Raw genomic sequence first — 15,648 nt, forward strand, 5'->3', positions numbered from 1 at the left:
TCCAAACCCAAACCCAAACCCAAACCCAAACCCAAAACCCAAACCCAAACCCAAACCCAAACCCAAACCCAAACCCAAACCCAAACCCAAACCCAAACCCAAACCCAAACCCAAACCCAAACCCAAACCCAAACCCAAACCCAAACCCAAACCCAAACCCAAACCCAAACCCAAACCCAAACCCAAACCCAAACCCAAACCCAAACCCAAACCCAAACCCAAACCCAAACCCAAACCCAAACCCAAACCCAAACCCAAACCCAAACCCAAACCCAAACCCAAACCCAAACCCAAACCCAAACCCAAACCCAAACCCAAACCCAAACCCAAACCCAAACCCAAACCCAAACCCAAACCCAAACCCAAACCCAAACCCAAACCCAAACCCAAACCCAAACCCAAAACCCAAACCCAAACCCAAACCCAAACCCAAACCCAAACCCAAACCCAAACCCAAACCCAAACCCAAACCCAAACCCAAACCCAAACCCAAACCCAAACCCAAACCCAAACCCAAACCCAAACCCAAACCCAAACCCAAACCCAAACCCAAACCCAAACCCAAACCCAAACCCAAACCCAAACCCAAACCCAAACCCAAACCCAAACCCAAACCCAAACCCAAACCCAAACCCAAACCCAAACCCAAACCCAAACCCAAACCCAAACCCAAACCCAAACCCAAACCCAAACCCAAACCCAAACCCAAACCCAAACCCAAACCCAAACCCAAACCCAAACCCAAACCCAAACCCAAACCCAAACCCAAACCCAAACCCAAACCCAAACCCAAACCCAAACCCAAACCCAAACCCAAACCCAAACCCAAACCCAAACCCAAACCCAAACCCAAACCCAAACCCAAACCCAAACCCAAACCCAAACCCAAACCCAAACCCAAACCCAAACCCAAACCCAAACCCAAACCCAAACCCAAACCCAAACCCAAACCCAAACCCAAACCCAAACCCAAACCCAAACCCAAACCCAAACCCAAACCCAAACCCAAACCCAAACCCAAACCCAAACCCAAACCCAAACCCAAACCCAAACCCAAACCCAAACCCAAACCCAAACCCAAACCCAAACCCAAACCCAAACCCAAACCCAAACCCAAACCCAAACCCAAACCCAAACCCAAACCCAAACCCAAACCCAAACCCAAACCCAAACCCAAACCCAAACCCAAACCCAAACCCAAACCCAAACCCAAACCCAAACCCAAACCCAAACCCAAACCCAAACCCAAACCCACAAACCCAAACCCACAAACCCAAACCCTAGTGGATTGACAACTGATGCATTGATGTGTCAAGCATTTTGCTACTTAAATGGGATGAAGGCTTATGAACTTTTTGGCTCGGTTGAACAAATAGTACTATTTGTATTCATCTGTAGATTGATTTATATTTCAAAGCTAATTGATGAAGCCAAACAAATGCCAACTGTATTTGAAGACTTTGTTCAGAGAGATAAGGATGGAAATATTATTAATGGTGGAATACTTCCATATCTTGCGTATATGCAATCAAATGGCAAAACCGACGCCAGTCAAAAAGCTCTAGAGTACACATTGGAATATGTTTATTCTTCTCCGGATGTCTTGAGGGGATTTATTGACAGCCTAGTGACCAAGATAATTGATTCACTTAATGACAATTCTGCTCTATTTGGAATAGTTAAGAAAATTGAACATTTTGTTGTGGTTATTGATGAAGCAAATGTTTATGCAAGGTTTGTATTGATTAATTTTACAAACATGATTCATAATATTATTTCATTAGAAAAAATACTGACTCTGATGCTGGTAACTCTAACATAGGTGGTTGTGAAAAGCTTTCCGAGTTAATAAGTTCGAGTGGTGAGAAGAGAGGACTTTTAACCAAGTTTGCACAGTTAATTGGTACCATAAGGAAATTTCATGTATCTATATTTTCTGGAACTAATTTTTCTGTCGATGTAGGAGGTATTATACAATCAGCTCTTGGTAAAACTGAAGCAAAGATTGATCTAGTTAAAATATGACTTTGATTTCGTGAGATGATATCTTTTCATTTTTAGACAAACATATCGAAATATCAAAGAAAGAGAAGAAAGAGATTTTGATTTATTTACATGAAAAAGGTTACAAGTACTTCAGAAGAAGGCTAATCACATTTGCATTAGAAAAACTCTCTTTAAAGAACTACTTTTTAGAACAATATTCTTCAGAGAACATCTTGACAAACATGACAGATGCAATTAAATGGTCCATAGATGTTTTTGTGTTGGGTGCAAAAAAGAAGATAGAGAGCCATCTTGACACCTATTATGAAAAATTGACTCCTCAACTAAAAACACAGCACAAAGTTCGACAATAAAAATCGGATTCGAGTGGCTGAGAAAGGATTGATTTGAAAAGAGGAATTAATTTACTTCGTTCATTTAAAGCCGTTTTCAATCTTGACTGTTCTTGGTTATAAAGTAAATCTTGTAATACTGAGTGACCTTAGGGTTTAATCTGATTCATTTAAACGGTTTTCCTTGAATCTGAAGGTATTCAGTTTTAGTTTCCAACCAATCAACGTTTTTTTGTTCTTCTTGATCCTCTTCGTCCACTGTTTGATTTGCTTAGTGGTCACCTCCATTCTTATAATACCCAAATTCGTGTGGTGTCTATTCAAAGATTTCCATTCACAATCTTTCTTTCTTGATAGCTCAAAAAAAGAAACGATACAAAAACTACTACTAGACTAATTCTGTTGGTTACCATGTCCATAATTAATAAAGTTAGCCAACTAGTTAATTTGAATGAAACCAGCTGTCATGTCGATGATCCTCTAATTGCAACATTGCAGGAATTTTGATCACCTCTCTGCATTAATTTGTGTTCATGTATTCTAGTTCTGTCGGATCCCTTTGAAAATCATCCCAAAGAAATCGTTTCTTTCCAACGACAATCCTGGATCACTGATACACCTACTGTAAAGAGTAAACTTCTTTCGGATTGAAGACGACATGTCAGTACTGATAGCGAAGAAAAGGTTGTACAAAGGTGGAATTGAACGTTGGTGTTTGTTTGTTGTTGATTCATGAACTGAAGGAATGATCTACCTCGACCCTTCTCATGGAGGATCAATTTCTTAGACAAAAGTTAGTTGTTGTAATTGGAATAATTGTACTGTATGGCAGGTTGTTGTGAATCGTCTTGTTGTTGATTCGTTCGATCCATCGTATTGCTGTTATAGTTCACTACGGACTCAGGCAAATAGGTCTGGTAAGTTGATGGTGGTGGAATGACTTGAACAAGATTGTTTGGATCATTCATGTTCTGCATTCCATAATAAACTTCATTATTTTGGATCACTGTCACCGAGCCCAAAGGAACATGGCCATAATTTTCCACCGTTGCATGTGGAAGTGAAGTTGTTGTGGTTGTGGTTCGAATATTATTTGGTGGCCGAGGAGATTCTAAGGATTGTGTTGGAACTGTCGGTTTCTTAATATCTGGAGGAATAGTCGAAGAATCTACAGGATGACGTGTAGTATCACTATTGCCAACACTTCTTACTACATTGGGCAATTCCACATGAACATGATCATAAATATCCTCATCAGAAGAATCTTCATCTTCGGAGGAGGAGACACTTGCTGGTGTAGAATGAGATTTTGTTGTTGATTTGGGAACAGGAGCTCCAGTGGATGTGCCAGTGTTTGTGGTCTTGATGACATTTCTCTGATCCACCTCTCTCATCATGGCTTGTTCTCTCTGTAGTGGATCATCGGTGGTGTGATGCGAGGAGGATACTGCCGATAAATTTGTAGAATTGGTTGCCACAGAGGTTGCAGCTTGATTGGTTCTCATCCATGAAGCAAAAACACTTCTTCTCACTTTACAGTGCTGAATCATGTATTCCATGACAAGTGCACTAAAGGCAATCACACACAAACATGAAAAAACACCTCCCAATACAAAAGCAGAAATTCCATAAGCATTCACTGCATCAATGCCGGCTGGATAATACACGACCGACATGTTAGGACAACCTAAAAAGCTCATAAGGATACCAAAATTTTCAGTTGTGATCGCACGAGAAGGCATTGGCGGATCGTATCTCACACCGTTAATGGTTATATTTGAATAGGATGAATAATCATAGCTATAGGAGGTTGAAGACGTGACGCAATAAAAGGGATCGTTCTTGAACTGGTTTTGGCTGCTCGATGGTTTAAATCGACAACATGCATAGTAGGATCGATAGCTTGCCAAAGATAAGTCTTGATCATGCTTGTTCAGTAGTGGGTCTGAATGTAGAGCCCTATCAATATCATTCATGGACTGACCCATAAAAGCTAATAACACAACGGACAAAACAATGGCACATAAGAAATAACCAATGCCAAACAAGAATGTTGACAATTTTCTTTTAAGCGTTGCATTCTGAACGAATGGAATACAGGTCCAAAATATAGTGTGCAATGCAATAGTCCATGTGAAGGGGTACCATAGAGGTTTGTTGAACCATCGAGAATTATCATTCGAAGATGTTATCTCATCAAGAGAATAATCTAAATTAAAGATCCAAATTAATAAATAGCACATTAAAAAGTAAATCAAAACAATGAGCGAAATTCCAACCATCACACCAATGGAAATATAAATGGGTGAATAATAGAGCACGTTAAATGCTGGTTCTTCCACATATGCAAGCATGTTACTATCGTACTTATAGGAAGATAAAATTGTGGATGTGTTGTAGAGTGGTACAATCATGACCGACGTGTTGAGAGGATTGTCTATGAGACTCGAAGCGATTGGGAATGAAGTGGAATATCGAATGGCAGTGTACAGTGTATTGGCGATGACGTATGAAATGATGGTCCTTTTCATTTCATATATAGCTGTGTTTCCATTCGAATCAATCACCATAACCATTAGACGATAACTATCTGCAAAAATGGAATAGCTGTTTGGAATTGTTAAATCAACAAGCATGTTTTTTCCATTATTGTCAGTTGTTAAATTTCCAGTCACGTTCAAGTTCAAAGGATTTGCAAAATCAAATCCTGAAGCATAATCAGCCTGTGCAGTAGTGGTGGTTGCACGATACCAATACCAGTAGGTGGCTCTTGTAGAACTGCTCGACTGAGAGCATAATGTATTATTAACAAATGGTGAAATTTCGTCAGTGGGTCGAATCCAAACAAAGGCCAGTGTTGATTTCTTAAAATCCAATCGGTCTGAAGAAATCAATGAAAAACTTCCAAGGGCATCATTCACACCAAAAGTTCCAACATTTGTAAATAAATATCTTACAACAAAGTTACTTGTTAAATTATTATATGTGCTCATTGGTCGTGATTTAAAGTCATAACTTGAACTAGTTGGTACAGATCCCATTTTCACATAAATTTCAACTGCTCTAGAATTGAGAGCTAGAGTCGAGGCATCAAATTTGAGTAAGAGTTGAGCTGGCCTGTTGCGGTCGCACGAATAACTGCCACATGAAAATGAAAACGAGCTCACGACTTCAACAGGATTGACATATAACCGTTGAAAACTTAGAGAGCTAGTTCCAGAGATAACCGTGTTGAAGTCTGAAGATTTTGCATTCCAAGCAAAGAGGGTATTGGACTTTGTGACACTTGGATCAATAAACAATCCAAACTTCCAAACTCCAGTAGCTGCAGGTACGGAGATGGAAATGGTTGCATAGGTGGCTGATCGACTTTGTGAACAATCGAAAGTAGAATTGTAGATCTGAGTATTTCCAATCGTTGTCACTGAAAATCGAGCATTATTTGGAACATTAATGCTTGAACCAGTGGTTGTCAGCAATGGTATTGGTCCTTGAGTTGCCAATAAAGTCAATTTTGAAGGCGTTTTGATGAGATTATATACAAATACGTCGACGATCAATGTTGCATTACCTGTCAAAGGAAGCATTGTCACATTAATGTAGGTCCAATAGATACCATAGTCGTTTTTGTATTGGTAGGGTAATGATGTTATTGATGAAGAACCAGCATCCGAATAGAGTATAAAAGGAACAGCGTATTCTGCTGGAAGAGAAATGGTTAAATTGGCAATACATGTCTTACAGCTCGAATAAAAGTAAATGATCGTGCCTGGCATTAAAAAGGTTTTAACAGGAAGAGACGTCTTCTTAAGGCTCGATTGTAATAAAGGACCAGTTGGTGTCACACTATTGTATGGCTGAATAAATGCATCAACTTTGCCTGGAAATTGTGTAAAGTTAAGATATACAGCTTGTGGTACATTGTCTCTTGTACCAATGGAATTAACAAAGGTACCATATGCCTCATTTTGTAAATTTGGAGAAGTAGCATTTATAAATTGAGGAAATGAAGAGGTTTCATCGTTGATATAGAGAAAGTCTGTTGTCATAAAATATTATTAACACAGGTTTGGAGAAATAAAACAATAAGAAGTTTAACAAGTGTGTTTTTTGGTAGTTATGACTTACTCTTTTTGAAAATATTAATACTAAAGGATTGTTGTGTCACGAAATCTGACTCAACTCGTATGTAAATATCAGTTGGTGAGTTTATGCAATCAATCATATCCGATTGTAACACAATGAAAGCTGTGTTCGAGACGTCAGTAATAAAATCTATGATTGAGGGGTTTTTTTTGCAAAATCATTAAAACTGTCATGTCAATCCATGTTCATCCAACAACCTACCTGAGCTTGACACTGGAATGGAATATTGTTTTGAGGTTTTTGTGGAAAAGATGTGAATGAGACCATTAAATGATTGTGACAAAATATTGAGTTGAATCCAACATTTTGAATCCATGGCTCCAATTTGTGGAACATATTTGAAATAAGCCAAGTCGGATACAGTGGCCAATAAAGAATATCCACTGTTATATTGATTGAAAAAGCTTTCCATCTTTGACGTCTTGTATACATTAAGAGTTGTAGAAATGGTATTATCAGAGGCATAGGCCTCATAAACTTGTGATGAACTTTGAACTCCATCCACAGAAAAATATAAAGAAAATTTTGTGTTCGAAGAGGGTTCATAGGCAGTTTGTACTGTGTAGAATATTTGTAACTGTTCATTGTAGGATAAATTCACGCCAATTAGTTGATAGATGACTTGAGTGGAAGTGTTGGAATTCAACACTTGTGGGAACACAGTGTTTGATAGACCTGTCATTAAATTGATCTTTTTGATGGAAGTCAAATCAAAAATTAATCGGTTATCGAGCGAGGATGGTGATGAAATCTTAAATGTGACATTTCCTGCAACGTCAATGGCATTATTATTGACTGTCACATAAGAACTAAAAGAATTGGACATGTTGGTCAATGCAGTACTCGTGAAAGGTTCTGTCTGTACTTGAGCAAATGACGAAGGTGATAATAAATCTAACCGAGTTGGTACATTTCCAATTTTCAAATCAATAATGACATCATCGATGGCCATCTCATAGAAAGACATGTAGATATTTTGCATTCTCTGATCCACACCAGCATTGAAAGGATTCAAATCAATGGTTAAGGTATTTCCAGTTCCATTCAAGAGTACATAACTCACAATAGGCACTTCTTGTTTTTTCAGAGATTGATAATAGGACAGAGAGCATTGACATGAAGTTTGCAAATTCATCACCAATTGTCCATTCACTTTCACTGTATTGTTTAAACTAGTCATCCCAATGGGACATGATGCAAAGTAATCTTCACCAATTGCAAATGAATAAGGACTCGAAGAGAGCAACATTTTACCTTGTTGCATATTTGGTGCATCAAAAGTGGCTACCAAAGGAGTGGAATACATATTCTGAGAACCACAGGATGTGAATTGAGGATTATTTGCGAGAATATTTGTGATGGACGCTGTGTGAGATCCAGTGATGGATCCATGAACAAACAATCCCACCAATGGTGATGAAAATGTCAAGAAAGACCATAATGGAAACACCACTTCCACAACGTGGTGGTCATCACGATAACAGGTCCAATTGTTCCACAATAGCAACAACAAACATGAGAGCAGTAAAAAATAATAATAAATATACCCTGATTTGGGCAATCGAGAAGATGAGCTATACTTCGGAGAAGGCAGATCAAAAGGATGGAGTGAGTGAGTAGTAATCAACTTGGAATTGAACCGCATGCCTTATGATTGGTGTGATGGTTCACAACTGCCAAAGTGGAATTTTAAAGCGGATGCGCTTGTTATGATGACGGTGTCAGTATAGTGAACCAGTTCGATGCAATTTTTATGTGAGGTCCTTTCATGAACTTGAAAGGCAGTAGAACCTGAAATAGTCTGAACATGTGACGACTTTCTGGGTTTCGAAACGAACATGAACTGGAATCAGTGAGAATTATCTTGGCCAGGTCGTACCTTGGTTTTTACACTCAGTTTCAACTCTTTTGCATCGCTGGAGTATCTACTCTTTGTATCAGAAGATAATAAATTTATTGTCCCTTTTCTTGCATTGAAGGAATCACTCCAGCAATGGTCAAAAAACAACTAACAGAAATCATGACATTTTTGGTTTAGATCAAGGAACCTGAACGCATCAATTTAAAATCCATAATCCTTAATCGTGCTAAGAACGCTCTTGGCCTCACTGGCATAATCGATATTGTAAATTCGTGAGGCAGTATATTTCAATTTCAGATCATTATTTTGAGCCCTGTCAGCTGTGACACGAATGTAGAATACATATCTTGTCCAGTTTGCCCTCGATAGAACCATAGGCATATGTTGTGGATCCGAGTTGGCTTTTTCACACATCTCATCAGCAGAAACTTTGTCAAAGATTTCCAAAATGGCATTATTAAAACCTAGGCACCATTGTTTTCCTGTCCAGTCAGTAATCGCAAATGTTGCCTTATATTGACGAATACATGATGGAACTGGTCCACAAGTATTGCAGTTATAGTGGTCTCCGTCAGGTTGGACTTTTCTGTGACACTTTTCATTTGGGCAAGCCTCATACCACAAGTCAGGTTTGATATAGGACACATATCCTCTCAAATAAAATGTTAGTGCATCACTCATTACATCTTCGACATTGGTGTTTTTGATGTCTTGAATAACATTCTTTCTTTTGAATGTTTTGGTTGAATTTGCAGCAGTTTGACGTTGAGTTAATTTGATGGCAACTTCGTCTCCAAAACCACTTGAATGATCACCACACCATTCAGCCAGAGCTTGATATTCAGGAATACTCGATTGAGTAATAACTCTAGTATTGTTCACAGTGTTGAGAGAAATACCATTGTAGTTTGACTTTCTAACATTCTTGAAGATCACAACATCACCTTCCTTAAATTGAATCGAATCACACAAATCACCCCATATGGTCAAGTCAACTTGGAAGAATGAGTTGGGATCATTTGATGAGTTATCAATGAGTGTGACATTACAACGCTTAGTCTTTCTGTTGTTCTTGGTTGTAAAATCTTTCACATCGGAAACTTGTTTGACTACACCAATAATGTCCAAGATGGTATTCTCTTCTACACTTCCAACATCACAAAAACGAGTAAAGTTAAAGTTTCCTTCTGGAATGGCTGTTTCTTTGGCAGCTTGAATAACAGTTCCACGGTCAAAAGTAATTTCATAATTATGTTGAATGGTGGTATATTTTTTGTTGGCGTCTTTAACCTTTCCTCCAGAGAAGAAATAAACACCTCCTTCTTTCAATACATTGACATACTTTTTAGCAGCATCGTTGAAAAATGTGGCACGAATTTGACCACCCCATTCATCCAAAAGTTCAATCGAGAAGAGACAACCCTTGGTGGTTCCCTTATCCCAATGTCTCAATTCAGATTTTTGAGTGATACGAGCCTTAATCACCCAATTTTGGTCATATGGATTGACACTCGTGATGGGAGAAACTTGATCGTCGGTCATTCGGTCTCCCTCTTGTAAAACACTGCTCATACCACCATCATCATAGAAACTATCAGCAGCTTCAACGCCAGCACTCTTTTTAACTTGTTTTCTGTGTTCGGAAACATTGGTTGTGGATGATGATGATGAGCGAGTAGAGGCTGAGGTACCACTACTGCTGTTATTCGAAGAACTCGTGGCACCGCCAGCTTCAGATGAGTTTGAATCAGCAGTGTAGCTTTTAGGAGATCCAATCATGGCATCCAAATTCTCTTCAATTGAATATTTAACAATAAGAAGAATATCTTTGGTGTGTTTCAAACTTTCAAGAATTTTGATGACGCTGAACTTGTCGGGTTTTTGGGTAGGCTTGATGAGGATGGCTGGACAACTATGAACACCATCGCTGATCGTTACAATTAACTTTTTCTCACCACCTTTTTGTGATTGTTGTTGTTGCCGAATGTCAATGATTTGAACACAGGGTGAGAGTCTATCCATGGATTTATTGCCTTGCATGAGAGAGGCAATGCATCGGTCTAGTTTTGTCATGTTGTTGTTGGAAGGAAAGGTTGAGTTTGGAGAGGGTTGAAATTAAATAAATTCTAGGGTTGATGATGATCGGATACTAGCAGCAGTTCAACTCGAAAACGATTTGACCACCTTTAACTTGAATGAGTGGAGAGAACCAACAAATCAAAAAGAGGCTTTTTTTCTTTTTTATAAAAAATTTTTAACCGATTTTTTGATTTAAAAAATTTCTAACGGAAGGTGGAAGAGTTTTTGGCGCCAAGTCATTCAATCGAATCATTCAACAACTCTTGGATCGAGATGGACGTTCGAGCAGGTCTTTGATGTTTTGGGTGGTTACTTTGAGAAGTTGTTTCGGTTTGATTTTGGTTGGGGGATGGTAAATTTGATACTTGTTGTCGAATTGGTTCTCGATTGATAACCATTTGGGTGTTCTCTTGTCCTTTTACCGAAGATTCTTCGTTTTGAAAATTCCTTTCCATCATCCGTGACATTTCATCACTTTCCCTTGTTTTACTTCCACTCATATTTGTTTCCTCTACATGCATTGAAGACGCTTGTTTCAATAACAAATTCGACTGTGCATGCATTTGTGTCATTCCACAAACAAATCCAAAAAACAAAACCAACTTGGATTTCACCTGAAATTCTTCCTCTGTCATTGTTGTTCGAGATGTTGTTGTAGGCGTGGTTGCAACTGGTTCTTCTGATTTTACATTGTTTGTCGTTGAATGAATTATTTCATCATCATGAGGTGCATGCTGCAATGATGACCGTTTCGAAATTTCATGCATGCGTTCACTTCTTGTTGAAATCGAACTATATGGCAACCTCACATATGTTTGCTGTTTCACTAATAATTTCATCTTGTTGGGTTTTGTTATGCATGCTTGATGATGATGCTCTGAAGCTACCGCTGACGAAGATGATGATGACACGTTCGAAGAGTACATGCATGCGTGTGTCTCCAATTTATTGTTTCTTTCATTGGCAATCCTTCCATGCAACATGTTGGGTTCAAATTGTGGAGGAGATTTGTTCTTTCTTCCTCGTTTTGTGTTGAAGAACTGTTGTGGTGATTGTTCGTTTTGTGTTGAAGTGGTGGTAGAGGACAAATTTGACCTTGGAGGATGCTCTTTCGAAATTGGAATATTTAGAAACGATGAGAAACTATAAGAGCCATCAAAGGGATTATTTGATGAAACTCGTGCATGCTTGTGAGTCAATGGAGGGAGAGAATGATATTCTCTTGTGGTGGGTGCCTGCATGTGAGAATCAACAGCACGATTTGCTGCATGCAAGCGATTTCTTTCTCCTTTGATCCTAGTAATCGATGAGGAGGAGGAGGAGGAAACACAGCATGCATGTTCATCTTCATAGAAGGGAGGATTCACAACTGAAGGATTCGCTGATTCTTCGCTCGAATGGTTGAAAATATTGCGAGGAAGCGATGGATCAAGAGCAAATTTTTTGGAGTTGGAAGGCATGGTTGTTTCAATTTGAACTTTTTGTGAGCACTTGAGTGATTTGTTTTGAGTTGCAAAAAGTGTTGTCACAAGGTCGAGCAAAGAAGAAGGTTCTCAAGTCGCAAAAAAAAAATACAAAACAGCATAATACATAATTGTACATTTAATTAGTACTACTGCTAAATTTTAGACTTTTACGCCCACTGAATCTAGATTCAGTTTAGTCATAAAGTCCAAAAGTCGCTGCCCAAGTGGAATCGCTCTGTGGCGATAAGTTCCTTGGGAAACTTGTCAATCGCGTTTTTTCTCTCTAATGATTTCCTTAAGATCAATATTGTGAGGTTTGACATGATGCGAGGATGGAGTTTGGCACACATGTTTCGTCACGGGTGTTAGTAGACATCTTTTTCTGAAGCGCACATAAATACATATAGTACAAATTAACGGACTGGGTTTAGGAACCATAGCTTCCCTCGTATCTGTCAATCATTCCTTTCACTTTTTCACCTCAAAATCAACATTCCAAATAGAAATTTTCGAATCTTTCGATCCAGCAGCAAGAAGAATATTGTTTCTGTTACAAGAGTGCGAATTGACCTCGTTGCTGCCTTGATTGAAGTCGAAGGATGACCCACTTGAATGTTCAATACAGTCAAGAGATCGAATGCTTTCTTCGTGATATTTGTATACTGCAAGTTTCTTTTTCTTTCTCAAATCAAACACTCGAATGTTACCATCCCAACATCCTGCAAATGCCAAACGAGACATGAGCGAAGAACACTTCTTCTCATCCTTATTGTTTCCGTTAGCAATGCCATCCAATCCATAAGACTGCTGCTCGTTCATGCAACAAATATCATTAATTCCAGCAGAGGTCATTGAGAAGGAATGCTTAATTTTGCAGGTGCCATCAAGATTTGCTTCCTCTTTAATGTCAATGCCATGCCGAGGTCGCCGAGCAAGAACGCTCATGGAGTTTCCTGCCGTACCGATTAAAATTTCGTCGAGTACCGATTGATAATTCATACAGATGGTTGGTTCATGAGGAGTATTGACATCATATATACTTCTCACCTGAATGTATTCATTGTTGTCGCTTGTCATTGTTGATGAAGAAAAATTACTACTCAATTTTCTAACATCAAATTCCACAATAATCCCTGCTTCGTATGCACATAACAGGTATGAAGAATTCTCAATACACATCATGCTTGTGAGCATTCCAAATGGTTTGTCGTAAACTTGTGTGGGAGGCGCAATTGAGAATTTGCTACAATCGTCAGCACTCATTCGACAATCAATAAGTAAGGTATGGTCCTTTTCACTTGGCACAAAAAACGACATTGCATTATTATGATAGAGAAATGGTGTAAATTTACAAAACGAAAATATAGAATTGAAATTCCAGCTTTGTCCGTGATTATTATTTTGGGTGTCATCATTGTTTGAACAACTGCCTCCACCCGTAGTGGAGAGATGATTTAGATCCAAACGTTTGATACATCCTTCTCTGCCTTGTGAAAATAGAACATGTTGATCTTCTTTTGGTTGATAGAACCCCAGAATTGAATGTTGGTGATACTTTTGAAAAGAATGTTTCACTCTCCGAGTCTCCATACTAAAAATATTTAAATGTCCTTTCAAATCACCACTAAATAATAATAATCGTGATGTTTCCGATGGTGCATGTTTATAAAATTGAACAGCAGTTACTTCGGAAATGTGTCCTCGCAAAATAATGGGAAGAGGAGAAGAAGGAGTGTTTTTGGACATTTTTTTAAAATATTTCACATTTCTTTGTTCTTGTGTACATTCCAATTTCGCAAAGATTTCTTTTTCAAAAGTGAAATAATTTAATTCAAAAGTGCTTAATAAACTCCATTTGAGAAAGTTTCCTCTTAATTTTGTAAATTCTCTAATTACATTAACTCTGTGTGAAAATAAAAAATATTCAAAAAGAGAAAACTTTGTGTGAAAATCAAAAAATATTCTCTTTGATTTGAACTCCAATTAATTAGTGTCCATTCTCACCCAGTTATAAATTCGAGTGGTCATTGGCACATTAGCCACCTCAGTAATTGGATTGATAGGAATGGCATGAAGCGCTACTCGGACAATGATTTGACTCTTGCCATCAGTAGACTGCATGACATTGTAAATTCCTCGTCCAGTATTGGAGACGGCACTCACAACACCACCGCCCAAATAATTTCTGTAGTCATACATTTCATTGATCAAGCTTTGTTGCCCACTCTTTGAATCAATTCCAATTAAATTCCAAGTGTTTGAGGCTGAAACTGGCAAACTGTTTTGAGCACTACCAGGGGAGAATGCGAATAATTGACTCTTGTAACTATGAATGGAGGAATAGGCATATTGAGAAGGATCCACTTGAATGAAAGGAAGAGCTGCAACAGTATTTGAAATTTGATTCAATGTCACAGAGTAAATTCTTTGCAATAGTGTGAGTGGTTCATCTTCGTGACGAATCAAAATGGAGGCTGTTTGGGAGGAGTCATCATAGATAGCCCATAAGAAATCTACATAGGCACCTTGTGGTTGAGCACTCTTTGCAACAAGTTTTGGTTGCAACAATGACGACGAACTCGAATCAAGAGGAATATTGAAAAGAGCCAAGTACATGTCTCTTGGTCGAGTGGAGTCTGGAACAATGAAGGCAGTAGCGAGTAAGCTATTAGTCTTGTTCACATAATTCAAGCCAGAAATATACAAGGTATCAATAGTACTTGTCGCATTGAATGGAATATTTCTCACGTTAATCTTGAGAATAGAGTACGAATTGGTGGTATGTTCGTACACAAATACTGCATCTGCAGGTGAGTTCAAATTCTCAATGTCGCTCAATGATGTGTCAGTATTCATCAAGTAGAAAATTCTTCTCTTTTGATTATCAACAGCAGAGACAGAATTCACAATTCTGCCAGCCATCTTTGGTCCAGATAAAGACGCTTGGAACACTTGTTGGTCGGTGGCAACTAGATTTGGCAAAGACAAGACAGGAACGACCTGACCGCTCACAATATCAATACCCACCAAATTCAGACCAATAGGATTCGTTTTGGAGCTTGAAGCAACCAATGCAAAAAGCATTTCACTGGAAACTGCTGGTTTTGTTGTTGCCTTGTTCCCAGTTCCGAAAAAGAATCTTTGAGCAATTTCACTGAATTCGACCTTGACTTTCTCTTCATGTGTTGTTGCTGTTGTTGCTGCGGGAACAATATTGATCTTTTTGATGCTACTATTATCATTGCTCTCACTACCACCACTCACCATTACATCGATACATTGATGGAACACTGGTTCGGTTGGCTTGTTTGGATGATATCTCACTCGAATGACATGTCTTCCGACACTTCCCTGTGCATCCAAAGTGAATGGAATGGAAAAATTGGTGCTAGTCCATTGCCGAACTGGATAATAATCAGTGATGAGACTCAACACTTGAAATTGCTCAGGGGTTGGGTTCTCTCCAACTCCAATACTCACATCAATAAAACCGGGATGACCAATCGAGTAGTGATTCAAATTTTGTTGCAAATCAATCGCATAACTTCGACCTCTAATATAGGAGGCTTGCACTGGTCCAGGAGGTAAGTTACCACACGGACCTGCAAATTTGAAACATGTAGGGTCTCCATAGTCTGAAATGTTCAATGCTCCTCTTTGCTTTGGGTTGAAAACGCATAGATGGGAATGAATGGGTTGTATCATGATAGAGAGCATCATTATGACGAGCGTGGAGATGACAACTGCCACCTCGAGG

General features: G+C 38.7%; 6 protein-coding genes across 6 annotated transcripts; 1 reads left to right on the forward strand and 5 right to left on the reverse strand.

The window, feature by feature from the left end:
• Positions 1–1,438: 1,438 nt before the first annotated feature.
• Positions 1,439–2,025, forward strand: FDP41_000001 (uncharacterized protein; the record flags this gene model as incomplete). The annotated part of the gene is made up of 2 exons (XM_044700248.1): positions 1,439–1,734; positions 1,785–2,025. The coding sequence occupies 2 exons, from the start codon at positions 1,439–1,441 to the stop codon at positions 2,023–2,025; spliced, it is 537 nt and encodes a 178-aa protein (XP_044569675.1).
• Positions 2,026–3,133: 1,108 nt separating this feature from the next.
• Positions 3,134–7,791, reverse strand: FDP41_000002 (uncharacterized protein; the record flags this gene model as incomplete). Its single annotated transcript, XM_044705145.1, has 3 exons — positions 3,134–6,378; positions 6,468–6,614; positions 6,687–7,791. The coding sequence occupies 3 exons, from the start codon at positions 7,789–7,791 to the stop codon at positions 3,134–3,136; spliced, it is 4,497 nt and encodes a 1,498-aa protein (XP_044569676.1).
• Positions 7,792–8,547: 756 nt separating this feature from the next.
• On the reverse strand, positions 8,548–10,419 carry FDP41_000003 (uncharacterized protein; the record flags this gene model as incomplete). Its single annotated transcript, XM_044706254.1, has 1 exon — positions 8,548–10,419. The coding sequence occupies one exon, from the start codon at positions 10,417–10,419 to the stop codon at positions 8,548–8,550; it is 1,872 nt and encodes a 623-aa protein (XP_044569677.1).
• Positions 10,420–10,661: 242 nt separating this feature from the next.
• FDP41_000004 (uncharacterized protein) lies at positions 10,662–11,885 on the reverse strand (the record flags this gene model as incomplete). Its single annotated transcript, XM_044707365.1, has 1 exon — positions 10,662–11,885. One exon carries the CDS (start codon positions 11,883–11,885, stop codon positions 10,662–10,664), a length of 1,224 nt encoding a protein of 407 aa, XP_044569678.1.
• A 474-nt stretch (positions 11,886–12,359) lies between these two features.
• FDP41_000005 (uncharacterized protein) lies at positions 12,360–13,637 on the reverse strand (the record flags this gene model as incomplete). Its single annotated transcript, XM_044708475.1, has 1 exon — positions 12,360–13,637. The coding sequence occupies one exon, from the start codon at positions 13,635–13,637 to the stop codon at positions 12,360–12,362; it is 1,278 nt and encodes a 425-aa protein (XP_044569679.1).
• Positions 13,638–13,874: 237 nt separating this feature from the next.
• FDP41_000006 (uncharacterized protein) lies at positions 13,875–15,596 on the reverse strand (the record flags this gene model as incomplete). The annotated part of the gene is made up of 1 exon (XM_044709586.1): positions 13,875–15,596. One exon carries the CDS (start codon positions 15,594–15,596, stop codon positions 13,875–13,877), a length of 1,722 nt encoding a protein of 573 aa, XP_044569680.1.
• Positions 15,597–15,648: the final 52 nt, after the last annotated feature.

Source organism: Naegleria fowleri, assembly GCF_008403515.1.
Source record: "Naegleria fowleri strain ATCC 30894 chromosome Unknown tig1, whole genome shotgun sequence".
NCBI lineage: Eukaryota > Heterolobosea > Eutetramitea > Acrasida > Naegleriidae > Naegleria > Naegleria fowleri.